Below are 27,995 nucleotides of genomic sequence, written 5' to 3'. Positions count from 1 at the left end.
CCTAATCCATAGCGTCCTCAGTACCTTCATGGTTGCTTATGGCACACTCTGTGGACCAGTCTTGGGGGATCACAGGGGCAACCAGGTCAGCAAACTTTGTCAGAGGGTAGCTGGGGGTGCAGCCAGGCAGCGTGAGGGGATGTGGTTCATGCTGCGTCTCATTCCGATAGTACATCTCTATGAAGTACTCCCTGGTGGAGGAAGGTAGAGGAACAGGAGGAAAGACCTCTGTTAGTTCTGTGTTGTTGGACTGCCATTGAATTTCTTTCTACTTAGCCTGTACCATGTCAGCTGAAGGACTAGTGGAAAAGTTTATGGGAATGAGTAGATATTAGCCAATTTAGCTGTGGGAAGAGGGGGACTGGGGCAGGTGGGCCAGATTGGGAGGGTGGAAATGGGAGGGCTGGTTTGTTAGATGACCAGGGGCATGTGAGACAGGGACTGGGATGCTTAGTCAGAGAAGGAGCTGAGGGGCAATGGTTGGGGGAGTTGGGGGTGATTTGGTGAACCTTCAAGTAAGAAGTGGGGCGCAGGTGGGTTGTTGGGTTTTTTCTCCTATTCTCTTTCATGCTTCACATTTGCTCTTTCCTTTTCTTTTTCCTCTCTCAATATATCTTTCAGTCTTCCCCCTGAATGAATGTATCTTCCTTCTCCTTAACCAGGCCAGAAACATGGAACTGAATAATATATAACATATGTGCTTGAATATACAGCAAAACTTATAAAAATGATACCTCAGAAGGAGCGGGTGGGTGTGTATTCGAGTCCTTACATTTGCTCGTGTTGAGGAGGGCTCTCTCACCACTTTATTTTTTAAAAAAATACACTGTTTAGGGAAGGACCACTGGCCCAAACCAACCTTGTAAAGCTAGTACAAGCTGCCTATGGAAGTCATTTGCCAAAGAGACAGGAGAGAAATTCAAGTATAGTAACCTCACAACTGCAACTTTTGGATGTTGTTATAAACAAGCCTTTCAAATAAATCACTTTAAGAAACCATATAAACAGTAGTAACCACAAATATTCATTTATATGTTTCTAAAAACTTCCCTAATATTATATGAATGAGCACTTATATCTTGGAATAACTTTTTCAGTGACAGTATCCTTTATATCATGATAATACGGCAAAGATGACTAATAGTCCATCAAAATTCATGATTCTCTTTACATAGAATAAAGTTACAGCTGAGAAGTGAGTACACTTCCCAGACTCCCTTGCAGTCAGGAGGCACCAAGTGACTAATTTTAGCTAGTATCGTAGAATGTAAGTAGAAGTGACATATATCCCTTCAGGGCTGAGGTGCTTGCTAAGCAGATTGTCTTCTCCACCCTCTCATTCTTTCCTACAAGCTCTCTGCAGGTGAGCACAGCACTCTTGAAAAATGTAGGTCCAAAAGATGGAATCCTGGGTCCCCAAATCACCATGTGTGAATCACACCATGGATGAGTCACTTCCTATTGGCCAGGAACATCTGCAGTGGACTGTTAGATGAAAGAGAAAGAAATCTCCATTGAGTTAAGCTTCTGAGATTTGAGGCTCATCTGTACAGCAGCCAAAATTACCCTTATTAATTAATATATTTGGAAAACATTTTTAGGGGACTCAAAATTGGCTCCGGTGGTAAAGACACAAGTAAAGGTGCATACAAAGAGTTTGAATAAAAGTGTTTCATAAAATATGAAAGTGAGAAGAAGCACTATTTAACTTAGTGAATTATTTTATATAGTATATGATTTTAAGTTTATGTACGTAACCAAAAATGGAATAGTTTTAGAATATATTTAGCTATCTTATCTACAAACTTAAAAGTTTGTATGTTTAAGGTGGATAAAAATCTAAAAATTCTCTTTTTCTCTATTTTCTCATAGGGATAAAGTGGGATCACCTTACATGGAGGATCCCCTAATTTGCTGGTATATACATATGCCTATATTTGTTAACTTGGGTTCTCCTTGTTCCTAATCTATAAGCAAGCAAGTTTAACTTTTGATACTCCTCTGGAGTGTTAAAAAAAATCTTAATATAACAACAAACTTGACTTCTGCCTGTGAGTGACAGTTGGTTACTTTTTTTTCTGTTGTTCAGTGTCTCTTAGTTGAAAAGTACCCCACACTTAATTCATAATATGGATTTATTCAAGGTGGTGAGAGAACGATTCAGTGGGACAAAATGCTGCAGTGACCTAAATAAAGGCAGGCTCAGGACTACCGGGTACAGAAATCAGAGAGGAGGGAGGCTTGAGGAAAGTGGGTAGTTCCTTTTGTCTTATCCCGAAGAGACAGAGCCTACTCCTAGAGCTGATCCTGGAATTTTCACTGGATTTATTAACTCTGTGCCTGAAGCCAGTATTGACAGAGCACTTGTCCACAGTCTTCTCATTCCCATTTTCAGCTCTGTTTGGATTTTCTCCATGTTATGGGATTTGTCTCCCCATTCTGACTCTAGATATTTGAGAGCAAAACTTGCTAAGACCACATTTCAGTTCTATTTCATTGTGCTTGGCACCCAATTAGAGGTTCAACAAAGGATGAACTTACCTTTCCCTAACTGTGCAGAACTCACTTTCTTTGTAAGCAGTGAAGATCTTGGTAGAGAATAGGCCTCTGTGTTGCTATTTTCCTACTCTACAAATTCAGGTGGCCAGAAACCTATAGCTAGGACTACAATTTGCAAAAAGAAATGCAGGGTGCCTTGTTTAAAAATTATTAAGAATTTCAGAATGGTGACACTGGGTCATTAAACCAAGCACGGGCTCTTCTGAGCTCAGAGCCCTGTGTAATTGCAGTCAAGATCGTCCTGACTGCGGCTATGGTGAATGCCATAAGGGGAGAGCAAAATGCACCTCCCCAGCTAACCCTGAAACAAAAATTGGGGGTCCCTGCCCTAACTTAGCCCCTGCCTTGTTCTTATTCCATCAATAATATTCAAGAGGTCTCTTCCTCCCAACGAGAATGCCGGTGTCACAGCAGGTAAAAATTTTTGGTATGACCTTGGCTATAGTGACCAACTCTTCCTGGTTTGCCCAGGGCTTTCCTGGTTTTAACAATGAAACTTACATGTTCTGGGAACCTCTCCAGTTCTGGGTAAACTAGGACACTTGGTCTCTCTAAACTTGGCCTTTCTAGTGGGCTTGAGCCAAGCCTTGGTCAGCTGGGGAGGGCCACACCAGATTGCAAAGTGGTGAACACTGAGCAGAGGTTGTACTTTAAGAATCCTACCTGATGGATATGTATTGCCAGAAGCTGCATAGATATGTTTGACATCTTTAATTGAAAGAACATTATTTATAACCATCAACAAACTTAATTTTTCTCTTGGCATCTTTTACCAGCCTGTGTTTTCCAGGAGAACAGTGTAATGTCCTCATCCTTCTTAGAATACCTTAATCTTTTTTAAAAAATGTAATTTCTGTCACTTAGGGTGGTTCTTTCAAATTTTTCGTCTACTGTGTCTGTACATTATTTCCCAATAAAAATCGTCATGAAAACAAAGAAAATGGAGGTCATGACTAAGCAAAGATAGTGTTACTCACCACCATTCTTCTTTCTGAATATAAAACCAAACCAACCAGACAGACAAAACAACTCTTAAGTCAGTAACAACAATAATGATAACAAAACCTAGGGTCCAGTGATATTAATTTTGAAAAACACCTCTTAGACACTTACCCCTTCCCAAAGTACAATTTCCGTCAAGTGGCAGGACGCATGGGGAGGAAGGATTCTGTTGTAAACATCTAGCGCCATCTGTAGGGCACTCACAGTAGTGTCATGCTACAGAGATTTGAAACAAAAATTTTTGATCTTTATCTCTGGTTCAAATTTACAGTCAACAGACGTGTATCAAGCATTTGTAGAGCACCATGATGGTTTCTGATTCAATTAAATTGTCCATACCTCCAATGACTTAAGAAGTAGAGAGGTAAAGGACAAATTTTGATTGTGCATCTACTGGGTGCTAGGCAGTGAGATTTACATACATATAATTATTTCCTTTCAAAAGATGAAGAAACTGAAACCCAAAGGAATTAAGTTACTTGGATGGAATTCCCTGGCTTTCCAGTGGTTAGGACTGTGCACTTTCACTGCTGAGGGCCCGGGTTCAATCCCTGGTAGGGGAACTAAGATCCCACAAACCTCATGGCATGTCCAAAAAAAAAAAAAAGAAAAGAAAAGAAAAAGAAATTTAGTAACTGGCTTTATGTCATATATCCCCAAAGTGACAGAAAGTAAAATCCGAGCCAAGCCTTCTGATTTTGTCCTATGCCTTCCCCAGTAGAACATCTCTCTCTTTTAGCCTGTTTCATTGATTTTCATTAAATTTTAAAATAATTTGGCATACATTAATGCTAGATTATATATTTTTTACAGATTAGCATCATCTGTGATTTTAAGGTTGGGGAAGGATGTATGAAGTTACAAATGTTTAGACAGAATAAAATGTAAGGAAGTAGAGTGTGTAGCTTAAAAAGAATTGTTAAAGGTTTATCTCGTAATAGCTGGAAGGCATAGGAGACTGGTTTTCAGCCCCAGTTTTGCCACCTATTAGTTATCTAATCTTAAGAAATCCTCAATTTTCATATCTACAAAATGGGCATAACATTTGGTTGCCTAAACTCTGTGGCAGCATATGCATACTCAAAGGGGTTAGAACTGATTTACTAGAGAAAAAGAAAAAAAAGGAGTGACAGATTTATGACTTGGCAAAAGTCACACAAGTTAGAACTGGAAGCCAGATTAGAAACTAGAAACCCTGAAAGAATCAATTAATTTCAGGCCTGCCTTTATCAAAGAAGCACTGCATTCTGTTCCCTCCATGAGCTCATTCTCTAGTCTATACCATTTAGAACCCCAGATGATGGACTCCTTGTATCTTTAATAATCTCTTCCATCTTCTTGCAGAATGAAACCATGGCTTTCTCCAGCCAGACCACATCTGAGAAATCCTCTGTCCTGCAGAAGTGGATGGGAGACCGACTTAGCCCTCCATGTCCTGTTTCCTTGCTCATCCCAGACTCAAGGGACACCCATTTCAGTGCATAGTACATCTCTAGACTTCTCCCCCAACAATGTCTCTTTCCCTGGCCCCTGCTCCGAGATGGATGCCTTCTCCAAGATCTCTCTCTCTTTCCTTTCTACACGCAACTGTAGCTCTGACTTCAAGTTGTAGCTTTCCTTCCCTTTCCTTCTTATATCCCGTTTACTATCTGAAGTTTCCTCTTGGATGCAGCTGGCATTTCAAACCCAACTGCCTAATGGTACATTCACCTGACCCATGACCACCTCTATTAATGGTTCCACACTCCTTCCAGTCATTGAGACTTGAAACATTTACCTTCATCTGTGGCTTACCTTCCAGATCATTGCCCTCCGCCCACATTCCAATTCATCACCAAGTCTGTACACTCAGCTTTCCTTGTAATTCTCCTATCACTTTCCCTCTCCTGTTTCTGTTCTGGTTTTAGTTTGGAACAGAAGTGATGTTTCCCTTCTCTGAGGCACCAAAGCACTGGCTTGTATGACACTGCGATTCTGCTTTGCATGGTATTTATGTGCTTACTTTTCTTCTTGTCAGTATTGAACTGTAAATTCCTTGAGAGCCAGAATTATGTATTTAATTTTAAAGAATTTGAACAGGGAAATGATGATGAAGAAGATGAAGGCCCCTCCTGAAAGAACTCACACACTTGAATAAACAAATGCTGAATGGGAACAAAATACTTACTGCAGAATATATAATGTTTTCTGTGGTTCAATGGCTGAGTTGCACTCTTCATGTGATAGAGGATTTCTTTGACCAGGACACCTTAAAGAAGATAGATCAACAATTGAGCTGAACCAAATATGGGCTTATATTTTAGTTCATAAGCTTTTTGCTCATTCATACAAAGATTCTCTCTGCCAGGATTCTTAAGACTTAAGAAGAGAGGGCAAGAACTCATTTTGGTGGAGCATCTGCTGTGTGCTAATAGTGTGATTTGTATACATTATTTCACTGAATCCTGACTTCTATCCCCATTCATAAGTGAGGAAGCTGAGGCTCAGAGCCATTAAGTGACTTACTCAGCTGGGGAAGGAGAGCTGGATTGGCATGTTAGGACTTTAGTATACCAGATTTTGTTAAAACTCAAGTTAGGAGGTTGATGAACTTGGAATTTCAGACATGTTTTCACAGATAGTTGTTAGCCATTGCTCTTGTCCAGGGCAGGTCTGAAATCACAGGGTGGCATGCACCTCTCTGTCTTCATCCCTCTGGCAGCCACACCTGTGAGAGGCCAGGGGAGAAAGCAGCTCTCTGGATGTCTGCAAGGGTGCAGACTGTCTTCTGAGGACCATTGCTCCAGGTTACTCTGGGTGTCACTATTAGGGGGGCAGCCAGCACTTTTAGTTTTCATCTGAGAGCTCCATCTGTCATCAATAGAGGAAAGCTTTTGCCCTTTGCATTTGTTGCTCCTGAGGTGGTAAAAGGCACACAGAAACAGCACAGAGTCTCCATCCCATGAGCAGGCACTGAGGCTGAGGATACCTCGTGGTGCAGGTGCTGTCCAGAGGACGTGCTGCCCCAGGGGCTTCCACACCATCCACCGAGGACTCCTTGTGTCTCTCTTGGTCATCTCTCTACAGTGCATGTGGTGTCCTCACTTAAGGATGACGAGTTTTCTTTTGTAATGAGCAGGGCATTGATGTTAACAGAAGATTATGATCCCAGACTCTGTGGTCCACTCAGCAAATCACGCACTGAGCAGCTATGATGGGTGAATCAGACATGGCCCCTGTCCTCAAAAAGCTCATAAAACAGTGAGAAGAGACTGTCTATTGGTCTGTGTGCCAATAAGCACAATAACAGAGGGAGGTGATCTACTCTTTCCGTGGGTGCTAGGGCTTCCTTGACTAGGAATAGAGGGAACTATAGGCTGCACTTCCCACAGGTCTGCACTTTTCTGCTTCAGGGAAGGTTGCCTTCTGGGAGCCCTTCAGAGCTTAGGCTTGATCTTCGGGCCATGATGGAACTAAACTCTGTGGCCGAGTTTCTGGGAGTCATGACAGTCACCTTCAATCAGCAACTTGTTCCTTGTCAGCAGGTGCCTTTGCAGCAGCTTTCAGTGTTGATGACGGAATAGATCAGCTCTTGGTTCTGGGGTGCTTGTGCAACTTGTCCCAGGAGAAAATAGGGGTAACTATCATAATAAGCCACAGGCTCTGGCATGCCAATAGTCATGGTGTTTTTTTGGTTTTTTGGTTTTTTTGCGGTATGTGGGCCACTGTTGTGGCCTCTCCAGTTGCGGAACCACAGGCTCCAGACACGCAGGCTCAGCGGCCATGGCTCACGGGCCCAGCTCCTCCGTGGCATGTGGGATCTTCCTGGACCAGGGCACGAACCCGTGTCCCCTGCATCGGCAGGTGGACTCTCAACCACTGCGCCACCAGGGAAGCCCACTAGTCATGTTTTATAGGAGGGGAAACTGAGGCTCAGAGAGGTTCAGCAACTTGTCCAAGATCATACAACTTGTAAGTAGAGGGGCTGAGTTTCACTGAACTCAGTATGTCCAGCTTCAAAACCTTGGTCTTAATTATTAGGCCTCACTGTAGCTAGCTTCTAAGTTCCCTGGTGCATCATTTATTAAATCTGCATACATTAGACAGAATACTATTTATTTGAAGACATAAACTTCACTTCTCTCACTATTGGGCTATATCAGGAGTTGGCAAACTTGTTCTATAAAGGGCCAGTAGTACATGCTTTACGCTCCGTGGGCCAGGTGTTCTGTCACAACCATTCATTCTCAAGTGGAAGCACAAAAGCAGCCAAAGATACTACCTAAATGCATGAGTGTGGCTGAGCTTCAACAGCATTTTATTTACAAAAAATAGGCAGCAGCCTGGATTTGGCCTGCAGGCTGTTGCCTGCCGACATCTGATCTATAGCAAGAAGCAATTTGCATTAACACAAACAGGACCAGCCATATATCCCTAAATTAGCCTTAGGAATTAGCCTAGAAATTTTCTTGTGTGTATGGGGGTGTGTTGTAGGGGAAGGCAATGGGAGCAGGATATTACTGAACAGTGTCACCCTTGAAACCAAGTGATGGAACAGAAGTTTTGGCAAAGGTAAGAAGATGCCAGTCAAAGTCCTGATGTTCCCTTGTGACTCTGTCTCCCAGACTGTACATGCTTTCTCTGCAGGGTTGGGTTCAGGTGCTTCATAACAAGCGTGTAGTTGACAAATCTCTCTTGCCTTGCCAGATCTGAACAATATGCTGAGCTTGTGTCTTGGCAGGAATCACTAAGGAAACAATTTCCTGGCTTATCAATAGCACTGGGCTTCCCCTAGAAAATAGGACAGGTGTATGCATATGAGTGCCAGTCCTTACAGAGTCCAAGACCCAGAGACCACCTTAGGGAAGGACTCTGATAGACAAATCTAGTTTAGTGAACTCATCAGATGGGGAAACTGAGACCCAGAGAGGGGAAGTGACTTCCTCAAAATGCAATCTCCAGTAGCCAAGGGAAAAAAGTAAAGGAAATATGAAGCAAGCTGCTGGGAAAACTCCCATCTTATATTCGGATACAGGCCCCTGCATTTATTAACAGATTCTAGTCAACCCCTACCTGGCTTTCCCTGCCCTTTTCTTCACCATCTCCTACATCTAGAGAAGTGCTTCTGAAACTTTATTGTACATGTGAGGTATCTAGGGATTTCATTAAAATGCAGATTCAGATTCAGCTAGTCTGAGGTGGGGCCTAGGATTCTGCATTTCTTTCTAGGGGCTTGGCGATGCTGACGTTGCTGGTCCATGGACTGCATCTTTAGTAGTGAGGGGATGAATTCCTGAGCCCATAATGACTAGGTTGGGGAAATGAAGAATCTTGTCTCTACCATCTGATGCATTTGGCCACCATACTGCTGGTTCCTGCTGGTTCAGGAATGAGATCTGGTGCTTATGTGGCCAATGAGGCCCAACTTTCACCCTCTGCATCCTTTGTTGTTTGGTACGTAAGATTGAGTTGGGTCTTGGGCTCTGTTCCTACACACAGTCTGTGTCCTGCCTGCTAATTTTTTCTAAGACACCAGATTCCATCTATGACTCATCTCTGGATGCTCTCTCATCCCCAGGGTCTGGGTCTTGTGGTTCATGCCCTCAGCACTGAGTGAGGACTTGTACATTCTTATCAAGTCTGTCTCTGTACTGTGCAACCAGGGCTCTGTAACAGCAGGTCTGCAACACTATCACGTCATTCATGACCACTGTCCTAAATTATTTGTCCCAAGGTACTTTGTTCACCTCATATGAAATTACTCCCAACCATACTGACTTCATACCTCATTAGCTGTTCTAGTACAGCTTACTTCACTCTTTATATGAGCTTTTGTAGCTATAATTGACTCCTCTCCTGGCTGGTGACTTGAATTCTTTCTCTAGCTCTGCAGCCCTGAGTGAACATCCTCTCAGTCTGGTCCAACCCCCAGGATGCTTTGTCTCTGTATTCTCCTAAGGGTCTGCTGAACTTGTCCAACCTCATGGTGAATAGTGTCTGGCAATTGTTTGGAGTCCTAATGTGATTGTACTGTTTTCTTCAAAGTCTCTAGAGTATATGACTCAGAACATCTCTTGTGACTTAAATTTTCTTCATTGTTATGACAGCCTGACATAATAGACGTCTTTCTCTCCATCTTTAGTTTTAATGTCTACATTAACAACACAGGTTCAGAACTGTCATATCCTCAGGGGTCTTGGCCTGCCACTCAGCTGCCCTCAGAGCCTCAGCATTTATCCCCATCCTGCCTGATCTTGGCTTCTTTCTTCGACCCATCTATCCTGATTACAAGGGCTGGGCTCCTTCATTATGATTAGAGGCCCTGTTCTACAGAGGGCCAAATCCAGCTGAGAAGAGGCATCACTGAGAAGCAAACATCTTTCAACACCAATGGAAAAATTTAAGCTGTGTCACTAGCCTGTCAATTGCAATAGGTATTAATCTACAGGGCATAATTAGCCTGCAAAGTAAACTGTATTAACTTTAACAGTGGCTACCACCAAGGGTTTTAGGAAAACAGGCCACTTTTGCTATACCTCCCACTTGAAAAATTCACCCTATAGGCCACCAGACACAATTGATTTTTATGTGTCTCAGATATAAAATCCATGATTCTTTGATCTGGAAAGGATGAAAAGTATCATTTAGCTTTAGCCCAAAGCTTCTGTTTTCCAGATGGGAAAACTAAGGCTCAGAATGGGTAATATTAATGATCATAAAAACACATAATGTTTGATAGTGTATTATGTATCAGGTACTATTTGTGGTAAGCCTTTGGAATACATACATTCATTTTAATCCTTACTACTAAAGAAGTGGGTATTATTATTATCCCCAATTTTCAGAATGGAAACTGGTACAGGGGTGATTACGTGTCTAATTCAAGGTCACATAACTTATTAAATGGTGGGACCAGGACTCAGACCCAGATCACTTAACCACAATGCTTCTCTCATTTTTAAAATACTTACCCCCCTGCAGTCTAGATTTCTCTTTCTGCCTGTGAATTCCATAGAGGGGCAGGAGGGACAATTCTGATATTTCTTTCAACTTAGTCATGGTGTCCTCTGTGGCCCAGGAGGGTAAAGTGAAATTGTGAACATGCTGTAGCAAAGACAAAGGAAGAAAATGTATATTTTTATTTCTGACTGTCCTCTTTACTGACTTTTTAATCCCCCTTCCCCCAAAAAAGTACTGGGTCCAGCCTTTCTTGGGAGAGAGGGAGATTTCATGAAAGAGGAGACCAAAGACAGAAGAATTAAGTGAGAGAGAAGTAAAAAAAAAAAAGAAAAAAAAAAGTAATGTGGCCACAACTTGGAATAGCTCAGATCAAACTGTAGTAAGGGAAAAAAAAAACCCCAAGACTTGAACCAGAAAGTGGGTTATTGTTTTTATTGAAGACTCTTTTATAAGACTAACAAATCTTCCTTGAAACAGATGCTGATGATAAAGTGAAAATATTGGGAATGTCGCGTGTGCTTGGGTCAATGAACTCTAACATAGAGGGGTGCAAACTGTGTCATTTGCTATCAAGATGGAACTATGAAAGTAATTGTCATCCCCAGACATTCACAATGACCTCAAAATGAGAGGTGTATAGGAGTCTTGTGGCTGGTCAGAATTTTGCCCCAAGATTCAGTGAACTGGCTGGGAAAACAGGATTATAGAGTTTTCCTTTTGGCCAGCAGGTGTAGAATGGTGATTGAGAAAAACATCATGAAGCCCTGAAAAAATAGTAATTTATCTAGCTAAAAAGGTTATTTCACATGCATTGTATAGCAAAAGAGAAATTCTTTCCTGATAAAGCAATTTTAATAGCCTGGCTTAAAGTTGGCTTGCTTATTTCTACATACAGAAATCAGGTAATTTTTTTTCTTCTTCTTTCTGTACAACAGTATTGCTTTTTTCATTAAAATCTATTTAATGAAATGGAGCCCAGCGTTCCTGAGTGACTGAAAAATAAGTTAAGTGGTAAGGCACAGAAAAAGCAATTTTGCCTAAATTTTCTTTTTTTTTTAAGATTTTTTTTTTTTGATGTGAACCAGTTTTAAAGTCTTTGTTGAATTTCTTACAATATTGCTTCTGTTTTATGTTTTGGTTTTTTGGCCATGAGTCATGTGGGATCTTACTTCTCCAATCAGGGATAAAACCCACACTTCCTGCATTGGAAGGCAAAGTCTTAACCACTGGACCACCAGGGAAGTCACTGCTAATAATTTTCTAAAGGGTGTATACATAAATCAGAGAGAGAAGAAGTCAGAATTTTCAAGTTAATATAAAGAAGTCTTGACTTATGTTTCAATGTCAAAGGAAGTCTAAATAATACATCTGTATAAAAGCAAAAGAAAATGTATTCATCTGTTTCAAAATAGACATAAATCATAAAATCAGATGGTAAGTTAATCTTTGATATTTTTTCTTTTACCTCACAAAATAAAGGGTCATAGACTTTACTCCAAATTCCAAAAAGGTCCTGGTCATTATATCCTGTAAATTTTGGCAAGATTTCTATAAAATCCTGAAACACACACAGAGGGAAAAAATTTTTACACCAGGGTTTCTCGACTTCGGCATTATTGATATTTGGGCTGGATAATTCTTTGCTGTGGGGCTGCCCTGTGCACTGTAGGATGCTCAGCAGCATCCTTGGCCTCTACCAACTAGATGTCACATCATCCCTAGTCCCTCAGTTGCAACAACCCAAAATGTCTCCAGACATTGACAAAGGGTCCCTGTGAGGCAAACTTGCCCCCATTGAGAACTGCCGTTCTTCACATGAAAGTGCACCAGTAATACTTGCTAAGTGCACCAAAGATTTTTACAAATGCTAATTGATCATTTCTTATTATTACATTAAAAATGTGGGCACCTGCTGGCTTACTGCCACATGTTCCTGGTTTGTCCTGGAATCAGACTGAAGTGCACTGCATCAAATTCATCTTGGAAGTAGGTGAAGTATAACTCACATGTAAATGAGTGGAAGGTGAGAAGGGAAAGCATGTCTCAGACCAAATCACCCCAGGAAGACGCAACAGAAACTGGGTCTGGTATCTGGCTATAAATGTGAGATTTGGATGGGATGCAAACATTTCTCTAGGTTCTGTATTATTTTTGGATTGTCATGGTAATGAGACCCATTGGTCAGCTGTCTGCATGATGAATTGGTAGCAATTTCTGGGAAGCCTTTGGAAGATACTGTTTGATGAATAAATTTTCTAGGAAAATATAATTTGCTAATATTAACCCAAATGGATTTCCATAAAATAAACAGAAATAATTATTAAAGAGCCCACAACATCCCCCAACAAAACAGAACAAAACAAAACAAAAGCTCCATGGCCAGGTAATTTTATTGGGAAATTCTACCAAGCTTTGTGCTATTTTAACTGACCTGGAGCATAATAAAAGAAAGAAAACTTCCAAAAAATTTGTATAAACATTGATACTGACAAAGACTGACCAGAAAAGAAAACTATTGTCCAAAGTTACTTTGAATATCAGTGTAAAAAGTCTAGGTAAAATATTAACAGATAATTCAATATCATACTAAAAAAGGGGGGGCTTGAATCTAGACATGTAAAGATAGTTCAATAATAGTAAATCTATAAATATAATTAATCTTAGTAATTGATCCAAGAGAAAAATAACTTGATTTTACTAAAAATGTTGAAAAGACCTTTAAAAAAATTAAACACCAATATTGACAAAAACACTCAAGAAAATAGGAAAGATAGCTAATTCCTTAACTTGATAAAAGTATGTCTATTTGGTCCAAAAGACAGAATGCTTAATAGGGAAATACTTCTAAAATCAGAAGTAAGACAAGGATACCCACTACCAATACTATTATGTAATAATGGACTGTAAGTACTGGCCAGTACAAATAGGCAAAATAAATCAGAGGTATAAATATTGGAAAAGTAGACATAAGCCATGATTTTTTTGCAGATCTTATAAGCCTGGAACAAACAACAAAAAATATAAAGACCTATATGAAGAAAACCTTAAAACAATCTTGACGATAAGAACAAATAGGAAAATGTATCATGTTCTTGGAAAGGAAGACTCAACAAATTTGCAACAAAGTTGCAAATTCTCCCTAAGTTAATTTGTATATTTAATATAACCCCAACAGAAACACTGAAAAGTTAAATGAAAACATACCCATGAAAACTCAGAAAAAGTAGAGAATGAGGGAGAGAATATGTAATATGCTTTAAATATTAAAGCATATAAAATTTGTAATAATTATAACAGTGTGGTTTTGGCTAATAAAATGAAAGAATAATTAAAAAGAATAAAAATTCTAGAAATAGACCTTATACATATGGGAATTTTAATATGTAACAGCTCAAATTAGTGGGGAAAAGATGAACTACTCAATAAACAGTGATAGAGCAATTAGGTAATATTCTGGAAAAAACTTCAGCAGGATACATACCTCACACCTAACACCAGTATAAACTGTAAATGGGTCCAATATGTAAATGTAAAAATGAAGCTATAGTAGAATTATAAGAAAGCATTGCAGACTTCCTTTATAACCAAGGAGTGGCTAAGGCTTTTCTAAATATGACTACAAATATACAAACCATAGATGGCTATATCAGCACACTTACAACCATGTGGCAAAAATGCTGTAAACAATAGGCAAACAATAAAAAGAGGGCCAAAAAAAAAAAAAAAAGAGGGCCATTTGTATCCCAGAAAAAAAAAAAAGTTAAGAGAGAGAAAGCTCCTAAAACTTTATAAAAAGAAGAAAACCAATAACCCAAAAGAAAAATGGTGAAGGGATATGAACAGAATAGGAAATACAAATGGCTTTTAACTAGACGAAGATACCCAAAGCTCACTCATTGTAAGAGAAAAGTACTACAGCACAGTGTTCTATAATAGTGATGATACTGGTCTTTCTTGTCTCATTCCTGATTTTGGAAGGAATGCTTCTAGTGATACCATCTTTCACTTACAGATTGGCAAATATCCTCATAGTTGTCTACACACTGTTCGGAAGGCTGTGGAGAAACAGGCACTCATGTATTTCTGATGGGAGTAGAAATTGGTATAACCTGATTGAAGGGTAATTTGATAATATTCAAATTGTCCCAGAATTTCCACTATTTCTGCATACCACTAAATAACACATTTTTTAACCTTATAAGGATGCAGCCTCTTTTGGAATCCCTCTGATTTCAAAGTCTTCCTCTCAAGTTCTTGAAAACGAGAGCAGTTCCTGAAAGGCAGGTATAGCAACTGAGGAAAAAAAGAAATCGTAAATTTTGTATTAGTCAAAAGAACTAAAGAAGCTGCAGCCATTAGGTATAAAGTGACCTGAGTAAAAGATTCAAATGTGTTTTGAGCTGAATGGAATTCTAAAATTGAGGAAAAAGAGATCAATGATCGGCTGGTCTTAAATAGTAGGATATATACCCAGAACTCAAAATCTATCTTTTTCATTTCATGAACTTGCCTAAATAGAACTGTGCTATTGGTAAATATTCACACTTCCCGGTTTTTCCTGGGAAATGATAACAATTATCTTGCTTCCTTCCAGACCTCTTTCATTTCTAGCACTAGATGTACATCTATGTGCATGTGTGCACACACATACACACACACAAACACAAACACAAGTACAGAGAAGTGAATTAGAGGTTCCAGAAAGAATCTTAAGAGATTGATTCACTGAAATACGTTCTTGCAAATTTGCAGACTGTTAAAATAAGGGAACATAATAAACACATAGAAAAATATATTTAAAAACCTATTATGAGGACAAAATAATCATCCAAAAATGAGTTTAAATTTGACAATCTTTTGTAGTTTTAATTATAATCTATAGGCTGGTGACTCCCAAGTTCATTTTGTTGCTCTTACTTTCCATCTGCGCTAGTCCTGTATTTTCAGCCTTTGGTGGATATCACCAGTTGGATGTTCTCTTCATCCTCAAATTTGACATGTACAAACCTGAACTCCACTTCTTCATTTTTAACAATTTCCTTTTTGTAATCTCTCTACTTTTGCCAGTGACGAAATTTATCATCCTGCTTCATAGACTAATCACTTTTGCCTGTCTACTTTCAAAACACAGTTGGCCTTGAACAATGCAGAGGTTACGGTGGTTAACCCACACACAGTTGAAAATCTGAGTGTAGCTTCACAGTCTGTATCCACTGTTCTGCATCTGGGGGAGTCGACCAACTGGGGATCATGTAGTACTTTAGTACGAATTTATTGAAAAAAATTCACATATAAGTGGTCCCGTGTAGTTGAAACCCTCGTTGATCAAGAGACAACTGTATATCCAAAATAGACCCCTTTTCTTTACTTTCATTGTCCCCTCCCAGTCCAGACCACCATAATCTGTGTTTCAACTACTGTAAGAGCTTCCTATGTGATCAGTTTGCATCACAATTCATCCTCCACATGGCAACTACACTAATCCTTTTTATTTTATTTTTGTAAATGCTAATATCAATATTTTAAAACCATCAATCAGATCATGCCATTCTGTAGTTTATAACTTTCACTGGCTTTCCATTTTACTAGGAATAAAATCCAAACTCATGCCCTAGTGACCTTTTTGTCCTGCTTTCCTACTGCTGCCCCCTCACTAACTCCTCTCCAGCAACACTGGGGGCCTTCTTGCTGTCCCCTGAACACACAGGCTTGGGGTCTCTGTGTTCCCTGCCTGAGACACTCCCCCCACTCCAGCTCTTCTAGACATCCTGCCCAGCCACTATCACATTACCTTGTTTTATTGACTTCAAGGAACTCACTGCCATTTGAAATTACTGTATTTATTTTCTTCTTTATCATCCTATCATTCCTATAAAATATAAACTCGAGGATATCCAGAGTCTTGTCTATCTTGTTCACTGCTGTGCTGTCAAAGCCTAGAACAGGGTCTGGCATATTAGTACCTACTCAAAAACCATTTTATTTTTGTAAGTTGCTTCCTTGTCACCTTTTTCTGTGTCGCCTTGTCTTACCTCGCCTTCCTTCCCCTGATGTCTTTACCATCTAATTTCAGGCCTTCACATGCTCACTCCTGCATGACTTCAACAGTTGTTTTCAGAGAGCTCAGTATCTTCCCTCCAAGCCACTGTCAGACAAATGCCCCAAAGCACTGCTCATTGTGTGTGTGCACAGTACTGAGGGAGGTACACAGTTTTTCTACGTCCCCTGCTTTACATCTAAATTTCCCTCCCTGGCTTTCACAATTTTCCATAGGAGAAATGACACTGTTGAGGGAAAAAGCACAGGACTATTAATTTAAAGGTCTAGGTTTTAATGAATTACTTAACCTTTCTAGACTTTTGTTTTCTCATCTCACATATTGAAAGAATCAGGCTGAAAATGGAATAATCACCTAAATGTCTGTCCAGAATTTTGCAGGTTACAAAGTCATTTCCTTTTCTTAACTGAGGTGGTTTTCACAGATCCCTGTGAAGAATTTAGGTGGGTACTGTTGTTCCCATTTTACAGAAAACTGAGGTGCAGGGAAGTTACTCAAGGTCAAGTATCTGAAGTGGTAGGTGGCTCTCAGACTCAGGTTTTCCCAGCTCTAAATTCAGCCCTCCATCTACAACACACTGCCTTTGTCTCAAGATTCCTTCTGGCTATTAAATTTGGATTCTCTAACCTGTGCCTGACACACTTATTCAGTCTTAGTTTCATTCTTTCTAAATATGAACTCTGAACACAGAAGGACAAGCACTCTACCTTGACTCAAAGCTAAGCTTTTGGGCTGCGCTGCTCTCCTTTCCTACCCTCCTCCAAGATCTGGTTCAAGTTCTCACTCTGTCCATGAAGACTTGAATGACTGCCCTTTGGTAGCTCCAAGTAAGTCTTATTCTCTGAATTCCTCCAGTATGTGCAGCTTGTTCTTGAAATCATTGCCCTCCACTTACATTGTATTCTACACACTTCACAAGTGTGAATCTTTTTTCATCAAATGGATTATAAATTAGGGAAGAAAACTGGCCTCATATTTCCCTTCTATTTCTGTATAGCAGTTAGCAAAGTTCTAGGAATAACTTTGGTTGATTGATTGATTTTGTTAAATTTTCTAGTTGATGTTAGAGAGAATTGTTTTCATCTTAGTAGGTAGCAGGAAGCAACAGGTAGAGAACCTTGCTTGTTTCTTTCTCCCTCTTCCTCACTCTCCCTGTTCTTCTTCCTCTTCTAATAGCACCTGCATTCTCTTTACTATGTAATTTAATCATTATCTTTCAAGATTAAAGGTTAAACAGCTACCCTGGTCTATATTAGCTAAATTTGGTGCTTCCTTCCAGTCTTTGTAGAAAAGGCTGTGGTAAAAGTGAAAATTTTTTTTTTGGAAGAAAATATTCACAAGCTCCTAAAGAACACTGATAATCATAATGATTCCCTTCTGATTCTTTGATGGAAAGAGGCATAAATAAATCATCCTAGCTTTTCAGAAAACAGCAGAAAATTTGACTGGAGTAGCTTTACCTAGAGTGAGGTTGACTGGGTTAAGCTCTTTCTACAAAGCAAGTGGGAAAAATTCTTAAGTCACCAGTTTTGGCAATTAAGTCAAATTTCTTGGTAACCCACCCCAGAGCTCTCTGAGCAACATTCTAGGTCTGGTAGTCACGCTAAGCCTCAGTCATAAAGAGAGGAGATGGTCATGTTATAATGTGACTGCAGGGGAATTAGGAAGGGTTCCTTGTCCCAAACTATTTCCTTCACACAGTACTAAATTCCACATCTGGAAGATTAGTTAGACTTATTTATTACTATTTTAAAAAATAGCAATACCTCTGAAAAGATAAAAGAGTTCTTGGTCAGTCCCACCTAGTGTAAATAAATTTGAGAGTTTCTCTCAAACAATCTCATTTAAGCAACTTGGTTTATGGTACTTGTTCTCAGACTTGGCTGTCCACTAGAATCATCTAGGGAGATTTTTTTAAAGTATTGATGCCTGGGTCTCACCTTCAGAGATTCTGATTTATTATGGCATGTGCCCAGGGCATCAGGATTTTAAAAAATTTCTAGGTGATTCTAACAGGCAGCTAACTTTGAGAACCACTAGTTTACACTAAAGGAAACTGCTCTGGAATGAGATCAGCCTGGTTCTAGTCTCAGTAGTGATGTTTATCAGCTGTGTGACTTTGGATCTATTTTGTTTGACTTCTCGAGCACTTTTTTCCCTGGCTGGAAAAGAAGGACAATAATATTGTCCATTCAAGATTGTTATGAAAGGTAAATATGATGACACATATAACGTGTTGGGCACTAATTATGTAATCAGATCTTTCTTTTTTACCCTGCCTAGGAATGGGGATTGCCAAAAGTTGAAAGACTAGCAAAACAAAGTGGATAATAAAGCTCTAAAGAGAAATTCTGTTCCTGCTCCCTTCTGTTAGGACTTTCTATGTCCTTTGCACCTTTATTTAGGAAAGAATTAAGACTGCACAGCCCATGAAGTGTCCAGACTCCCAACTCCACAAGTCCTGAGCAGCCTGCCTTCCTTCTTCCAGAACCAATGAAATCCCCGTTTTCCATAATACTGACCCGATCTTCAGAAACCGGGACTGTGTGCACTGGGATAGGCTGCCAGGGTAGGCTGGGATTCCAGACGCTGATACCTTCTGGGGGAAATAGAGCTGCAAGGTTTGTCATAGCACTCATCAAAGCCCGGTCAATATCCCTGCTTCGAACAAAAACCTAGAGTGGGAAAATCAAAGCAGAATCCAATAGAGAGGAACTGCGGGGTTTTTTTTTTTTTCCTATGGCGCTAATAGTGTACTTCAGAAAGGGCAGAACACCTACACCAAAATATTAGCAGACATTGTGGTAGCATCATGATCATAATACCTATTATGGAAGAGACAATATTATGAGCATGCCATGGCATAAAGCAACCTGGTATGCCAACAGCTGAATTGACAAAAGAGACCAATCAAGTGGTGGCTACTTGCCAAGCCTAAGTATTTACCGTAGGTGTCCATGTTGAACTTATATTCATACATTTTTTTAAGGAATACATTTGTAAACAAGACATCTGACTTTTATAAGTTCCTTGAGAAACAGGGAACTTTTACAAATACATTATGCTAAACTATTTCAAGGTTCCCACTATTAGCTTCCCAACTTACCTGTTCATGTTTATAGGACTTGTTCAAGAATTTTTCTATCGTTTCCTTATATATTGTCCAAGTTTATAATGCTGCTCCATGCCCAGCTATGGGAACAAATAAAAGCAAAAATTAGTGAAAGTAAGTTCTGTGAAGCTACGTGTCAATCAAAACAGGCAATTCTATACAATTTTCCTACAGTTACTAGTCACTAGGGGTGACTTGATCGTGATCAGAAATTGTTGAGGCTAAGCATTAGTGCTTCTCTTTCCACAATCAAAACACATTTTACACTTTTTAGATCCCAGGTAACTGTGCAAAACACTTTCCCAGATATGAGTAAAGTAGTTATATGGTTTCAATATGTAACAATCCCACAGAGTTTCCCATGAGACTCATCAGTAACTTGGTGAAATCCAACCAACCTGAGTGAGTTGGCGAAATCCTTGTGGCCATGAGGATTCCTTAATGGGGTCGTTAGGAAAGGTTTAGATGGGACTTCGGTCTCCATGCCTAAGAACCTGAAAATAGATTGAGGTAGTAATGTTACAAACTTAACTTAGGTGTTTTGCCTCTGCTCATAATGATAGATTTTTCTTCTAAACCTCTGGTTCTCCACCTTGGCTATTCATTGGAATCACCTGGAGAGTTAAAAAAAATTCTGAGGACTGGATCCCACCCCTTGTGATTCTAGTTTAATTAGTTTGGGATGCATCAGGGCATTAGGATTTTAAAGACCTCCCCAAGTAAATCTCAGGTTAAGAACTGCTGTTCTAAGTTCAGTAACACATTCTAAAGACTCATCATCTTGTTATTCACATTACATGAAACACAGGAAAACTGTTAGTGAACTGTTATTGTTTCAGGTAATGTGAATAACAAGATGATGAGCCATTAGGAGTCAGGCGACCCACACATGGAGACCGGTTTACACATCAGACAGGACAAGAAGGAACACAAAGCTTAGCAAGATCACTTTATTGTCAAAAAACTCTGATGAGGAGTATTTCTTCCTGAATTATGATTAGAGTAATAATAGTGTTAGCATTTTGACATATCATAATAGTGCCTTTAAAATGCTACATACAATTTGTGACCATTTTGAACCAATGATTTATTAGTTTTTAGGAGGTTAGAGATAAAGGACTTGCCAGTGGAAGATTTAAAAATCTAATTTTCAACAATTTAAGAACACCCTACAGAATTTGTATGCATGTCATCATGCTTTTTTTTTTTAACACCTTTATTAGAGTATAATTGTTTTAAAATGCTGTGTTAGTTTCTGCTTTATAACAAAGTGAATCAGCTATACATATACATATATCCCCATATCTCCTCCCTCTTGCATCTCCCTCCCACCCTCCCTATCCCACCCCTCTCGGTGGTCACAAAGAACCTAGCTGATCTCCCTGAGCTATGCGGCTGCTTCCCACTAGCTTTCGGTTTTACATTTGGTAGTGTATATATGTCCATGCCACTCTCGCACTTGGTCCCAGCTTACCCTTCCCCCTCCCCATGTCCTCAAGTCCATTCTCTACATCTGCGTCTTTAGTCCTGTCCTGCCCATAGGTTCTTCAGAACCTTTTTTTCTTTCGATTCTATACATACGTGTTAGCATACGGTATTTGTTTTTCTCTTTCTGACTTACTTCACTCTGTATGACACCTCACTCAGTTTCGTTTCTTTTTATGGCTGAGTAATATTCCATTGTATATATGTGCCACATCTTCTTTATCCATTCATCTGTCGATGCATACTTAGGTAGCTTCCATGTCCTGGCTATTGTAAATAGAGCTGCAATGAACATTGTAGTACATGACTCTTTTTGAATTATGGTTTTCTCAGGGTATATGCCCAGTAGTTGGATTGCCGGGTCACATGGTAGTTCTATTTTTAGTTTTTTAAGGAGCCTCCATACTGTTCTCCATAGTGGCTGTATCAATTTACATTCCTACCAATCTCCAGCATTTATTGTTGGTAGATTTTTTTTTTTTTTTTTTGCGGTATGCGGGCCTGTCGCTGTTGTGGCCTCTCCCGTTGCAGAGCACAGGCTCTGGACGCGCAGGCTCAGCGGCCACGGTTCACGGGCCCAGCCGCTCCGCGGCACGTGGGATCCTCCCGGACCAGGGCACGAACCCGTGTCTCCTGCATCGGCAGTCAGACTCTCAACCACTGTGCCACCAGGGAAGCCCCTGTTACTATAATTTTGGTTGTTGTTATTATAAATATTATTCAGGCCTTAACTTAGATACTTGCTATATTCCTTTCCTGCTGCCAAAAATGGGCAACATATTAGGGCAAATAAGAACTACCCGTTGAGCAAAGGGAAATATTTCTCCTTCAGGAAATATTTCTATTAATTTCTAATCATCTCTCCCCCAGTTTTATTCCCCTGACTGAAAAGAAAAACTAATTCTTCCTTTGGATTTAGGGCGCTTTGAAAGCTTTCAAGAGCCCATGGTGGCAAGCTGGCTGACTGAAATGACATGAGCCCAATATAATGTCCCTGATCAGTTCACCACATTGAAAATTTGCAAAATGCATTGGCATAAAAGCGGGAGAAGCCTGTGAATGTAAACTGAAGTGACCTTCTACTTGTCCCAGTAGCAACCCTCAGTGCACAGTGGTCTGTCCAGCAAATGTCTCTGAAAGACCTGTAGGTCCCTATGGATGGCTTCACTACTCTTTGGCCCTGGCGATTAGGGAGCCACAATGCAGGGGAGAGAGATGGAAGGGCTGTTTGTGAGCTGAGGCAAGAACCCTGGTTTTTGTTTTCCAGGGAAGAGTTTTATCTGGTACGGCTTCTATAAGCCAGTCCACAAGTTGGAGATGTGCCACTAGAGAGTTACAGCACCCAGTATACCACAGCTCCTTTCCATTACTGTTACGTAATAACAAGACAATGTCACATGCTTTACTGGGTCATTAGGAGGATTCAAAATACAAAGAGCCTGGCATCTAGTGGATGCTTACAGTATGGTAGCTGTAACTGTAATTCTTATTTTAATAGAAGTGAAAAAGAGGTTTATAGGACTTGAGAAGTTTCTGTCTGTGTTCAAAGGTACTGTTCAAACAACAATGAAGATGAAGACAAATAAAAGGGCAATCAATAATCTATTCTAACCAAAAGTTAAGAAGGACCAGTAAATCAACCAATTAGTAAGTCAAACAATGGTTGAAATGAATAAAATCTGTTTAACTTCTTGTCACATTTTAAATATATATATTTTTCCAGTTTTTATTGTGTCCGGGGCCAAAAGCTGGGAAGAAAACTCATCAATTTTAAATGAAAAAAGACATGAAAATACTTCATCCTTTGAGAATAAAAAGAATAAATAGAAAAAATTGACATTTTACTTAACTGGTTATGTGAACATTATAAACAATACAAGAGATAATTGTGTGACTGTATAAGGTCAACACAACACAATGGTTACAATGTTTTAGGCATTTACCATATAGGCTTCTAAGTACTTTTGTGTATTAAATCAGTTAAGCCCCACAATAACTCCATGAAGCACTATTATCCCCATTTTACTGATGAGGAAACTGAGACACAGGTAGGTTAAGTTACTCATCCAAAGTCACACAGCCTGGAAAAGGTTGAGCTGGCATTCAAACCCTGGTGGTCTGATTCATGAACCTGTACTTTTAACCACTGTGCTGTATGGTGTTGTGTAATACATAATATTACAAATTTCTTTGGTAGCTATATCCCTTATTTCGTTTCTTCTTCTTCTTTTTTTTTTTTTTTGGTGGTGCCACGTGCCTTGCAGGATCTTAGTTCTTCAACCAGGGAATGAACTCTAGGGCCCCAGCGGAGAAAGTACTGAGTACCAACCACTGGACCCCCAGGGAATTCCCTCTCATATTTCTTTTTAAGAAGTTCAAATGTTTAATGTCTTTCATGTACCCTATCTCATGGTTTCATAATTTTTCCAACAGAAAACAGGGTTATTTTGACTTCTTTCTCTTCTTTAATATCCACAGTCAACCCACAGGGATTCTTCTGCCCTCACAATTTTTAAAAGAAACTCTTTTTTTCTTTTCCAATTCTACTGCTTTCTGGTCCAACTCAGGTCTTCACTGTGCTTTTCCTGACCTGTGGTAGTATCCCCTCTCTATTCTCCCCTCCAGCTTCTCCCCTCCTCAAGCCGTACTTACATACAGATGTGTGTCTCCCCCAAGACAAAATACATTAGAATTCACAAGTGGGGGAGACTTGAGTACAAACAAGGTAAGCTGTTAGCCTGTGGTTCTAGAGGACATGATAACCATCTAATACCTTAAGTTTTCTTTGCTGAAAAATAATGAAGGATCAACTAGAACCTTAAGGACATTAAGTAAAATAAGCCAGTCACAAAAAGACAAGTACTGTATGATTCCACTTACACAAGGTATGTGAAGTAGTCAAATTCATAGAGTCAGGAAGTAGAACGGTGATTGTGGGGGCTGAGGAGGAGGAGGCTGGGGAATTGCTGTTTAATAGATATGAAGTTTCAGTTTTGCAAGATGAAGGGAATTCTGGAGATGGATAGTTTTAATGGTAGCACAACAATGTGAATACACCTAATGCAATTGAACTGTACACTTAAAATAGTTAAAATGGAAAATTTTATGTCCTGCGTATTTTACCATTTAAAAAATGTATAATTGTCTCACCTAGATTTTATCCAAAAAGTTGGAAAGTTTCTGTTTTAGACAGGTGACTAACAGCAGCACTTTACATTTGTATCATGGTTCACACTTACATATGTATATCATGCCATTTGAACCTAAAGACAACTTTGTGAAATAGAAATTATAGTTATGATCATTATCGCCAATTTTAAGTTTAGGAAATTTGAGGCTTAGATGGATTAAGTGACCTGTTCTCAATCCTATACCTGATAAATGATAATAGAACTTGAATTAATGAAAGTTCAATATTTTCCTAGGTATTGCTTTGAACTTTTATTTTAACACATAGCATTAGAAAATTGGTAACAGTATTAGACTGCCAGCCTGAGCAGTAAATTGTCATTCTGTTGCTTTCCTTGAAGGATTGAGGAAAAACCCAGAAGGTCTGCCATCCCTGAAAGTGTGTGGTGGCCAGAACCACTTGAGTTTACCTAACCACAGTATGGAAGTTACCCATCCCAGTATAGAGATGATGTGCTGAAGATTTGGAGGCTATTTGCATCAAGGATATTCTATTAGTTGAGCAGAAATTTTGCATGGTTAACCACGAAGAATGAAACTTTGTGACTTATCACCCCTTCCTTTGTAAAACCCAGGTAGAATGAGAAGGAATTATTCTCTTTGAGATCACCTGAACTTGTGGTTTTTCCTGGCTTAGGGGAGAGAGAATGCTTTAAAATGGCATTTCCCCATTTATGGGTGGAATAATGATGTATGGGATTACTTTTTAAAAGTCCATTAAGAGTGCATCAGCATATAGATGAAACAAGGTTGGCCATGAGTGATAATTACTGAAGTTGGTTGATGGGTACCTTGAGACTCACCATACTTATTATTCTCTCTATAAATTATAAAACAGCAATTCTCTAAGGGTTTTCTATGAGACATTATGGGAAAAAAAGAGGAGGTGTATTCTGTAGTCAAAATTTAGGAAATATAATTTACTAAATCCTTTCCTTGAAAGCCACAGTAAATATTAGACTATTAAAGACTCTGAAAAGTTCTGCCTTTAAGAGACCTTTAAAAACATTTTAACCCACGTTTTCTTCTCCAATCTGATTTGACAATTGAAACACCTGTTAACAACTTGTCAAACTAGCATTCCAATGGATGCACACTGGTGAACCTCTTTCAAAAGAGCATGTGGTGACTCTGTTCATGAGAGAGAATAAGAACCTGAGAGTTTCCTGCTCTTTCTGCCAAGAACAGTTTTTCAGAACCGGGGAAGCTTTGTTTTCTTTTTTGTATCATGGTAGAAAAGCAAGGAAACCACTTGCTGACTATAAGTGAAGCCAATACACAGGATGGAGAAGCCTCAGCTTCATGTGCTGGGTTAGGCACACGCAGCAGGAACAGAATGTGTCTAGTGATTAAGGGCAGGCTTCTGGGATCACACAGCCTGGGTTCAAATCCTAGCTGTGTGACCATGAGCGCGTTGCTTAATCTCTTTGTGTCTCAATTCCTTCATCTATAAAACAGGGTTAATAGGGTTAATAAGGTTTTTACAAAAATGTTATAGAATGGTTTCCAGATTTAGCAAACAAAAATGCAGCATGCTCAAATGTTGCATGGAAACATACACATACTAAAAATTTATTTGCTGTTTATCTGAAGTTCAAATTTAACTGGGCATCCTGTGTTTTCTGGTAACCTTATTTTATAGGGCTGTTGGGAGGATAATGTAACATAATCTATTGAAATTTCAGAACAGTGCCTGGCACATAGTAAAAAATTAACTATTGGTTATTGTCATTAATATTATCACTTTAATCAGAGGTACTTTCTTTTATTCTTGTCCTCCTAATAATTTTCTAGGGAATTTCCTCGGTATATAATTGAACCATTTAGTCAGATATTCTCTTTAATCAGTAAAAAGAAGACAGTGGTATCTTCCAGCCAAGAAAGATGTATTAAGTTGCCCTTAATCTACCACTAATGGAAGAAATTTGAGGTAGGAAAAATTGTTAACATTAGTCATGTGTGGTAATTGTTAAATTTTTTTAGCTCCTAGAGAGTTACCTTTGTAAGGTTTTTCTTAGGTATTAACAACTTTGTATTAACTTGTAGTCCCTGAGCACATGCTAACTGAGAGTGTAGAGGGAGAAAGGAAACCCACAACAGTTTGGTAGCTAAGGGAAGTCAGCCTGATGTTGTAAAACATGGAGGAAAGAATGGACTAGATGCTGTTAGCTGAGAGAGTTCACTGTAATATCCCAAAAAGGATTTCCCCTCCACCAGCTTGTCATGGTGTTGACAGTACAATTCCTGCAGAGTCCCTACACTTGCTTAATGCACATGTTTGCAAGGAACACACTGGTATAAGTAAAAGTCTAACTCACATGGATTTCCCTATATAAAGTACACAGTGTTCTACAGCTTTTTTTTTTTCCAACACAGAAGCCTGACAGCTGGTGAATCATTCATAAATAAATTGATGATATATTTCTCTGGTCTCTCTCTCTCTCTCTCATTGCTGGTCTCTCTCTTTCTCTCATTGTTGACTCATAGTAAAGATTTATTGGACTAAAAATCATGATTTGCATAAACATATGGTTATGAAATTTTTCTTTAGAAGGTAAAGAAAGGAGTCCTGAGTACAGCAAGCTGAGAAAAATAAGAACTTCGTGTTTAATTTTTAAGTAAAAGTTGACTTTCCTTGAAATTATAGAAATAAATTTTGGATATTCTTTCAGAAAGAAAATGTACTTATCAGCATACTTTCACTCTACCAAATGAAAAAATGTGATGAAGAAAAAGAGATCAAGAAAGCCTGCAAATTTCAAGGAGAGAGTCAGAGGCAGAGACAGTGAGTAAAACAGAAAAAAGAGAAATAGAGAGACAGAGAGAATCAAAGACCACGCAGAAAGTGAGAGATATAAAGGAATTAATTCCAAGACAGTAAAGTAGTAAATCCCCTTTACTTTGCAATCTCTCTCCCTATCTATTTTTTAAGGCAATGCCAACAGTATATTTTCTTTCCTTGACAACATACAGTAGCTGCCCCATCCCCCCTTTCCTAACTTGTCACACATACCATGGGTTGGGAAAAACATGATTTTAATGGTCAACCAAACCTATGCTTCAGGAAGTCATCCTACAACTCGAGTTTAGTTTTACTTTTATGCTTCAAAGACTGCTTATAAATATATCAGGAAAAAGGGAAGGGGCTACTTAATTTAGAAAATGACTGTTTTTTGGCTTGCCAACACATAATCATTAAATTGAATGAAGCCAGTTTAGCTTCTGGTGCTAAACAGACCTAGAGGAGGTGTCTCCTGGCCTCGAGTAGCTATCAAAAGGAATCTACATTCAAGGCATTGTAAAGTAAGTGAATAGATAAATAATATTCGTAAAGTAAAAATTAACCAAACCAAACGGGCTTTTGTCAGGACATGTTCGCTCTTCATTATGAGGAAGTTGCAAAACTTGCATATTCAGCTTTCTGAGTTTGGTCTTCTGAGTTTGGTCTTTACTAGGGTAAAATGAAACCTTACACTTGACTTTCAGACCCTGCTGGTAACAATTTTATAGGAAGAGCTATGAGGAAAGTCTACTCACCAATGTCACAAACCTCAGCTCCTTGGCTCCTACACCTCGGTCCAGCCAGAAGGAAAGCAGGAGCCTAAGGCGAAGGCTTGCTGCCCTGGCCACAAGGAGGGTGGCAGCTCTCAT

General features: G+C 39.3%; 1 protein-coding gene across 1 annotated transcript; it reads right to left on the bottom strand.

Moving 5' to 3' along the window:
- Position 1: 1 nt before the first annotated feature.
- Positions 2–27,995, bottom strand: ACP3 (acid phosphatase 3). The gene is given in 13 exon segments (XM_032630926.1): positions 2–191; positions 3,673–3,689; positions 3,691–3,777; positions 5,729–5,744; positions 5,746–5,809; positions 10,512–10,644; positions 11,966–12,058; positions 14,695–14,793; positions 19,081–19,233; positions 19,665–19,702; positions 19,705–19,750; positions 20,069–20,164; positions 27,882–27,995. Coding segments are annotated over 13 exon segments (1,146 nt in total).

This window comes from Phocoena sinus, chromosome 4 (genome assembly GCF_008692025.1).
Source record: "Phocoena sinus isolate mPhoSin1 chromosome 4, mPhoSin1.pri, whole genome shotgun sequence".
Classification (NCBI taxonomy): Eukaryota; Metazoa; Chordata; class Mammalia; order Artiodactyla; family Phocoenidae; genus Phocoena; species Phocoena sinus.
This window is presented reverse-complemented; position numbering and strand designations above follow the sequence as displayed.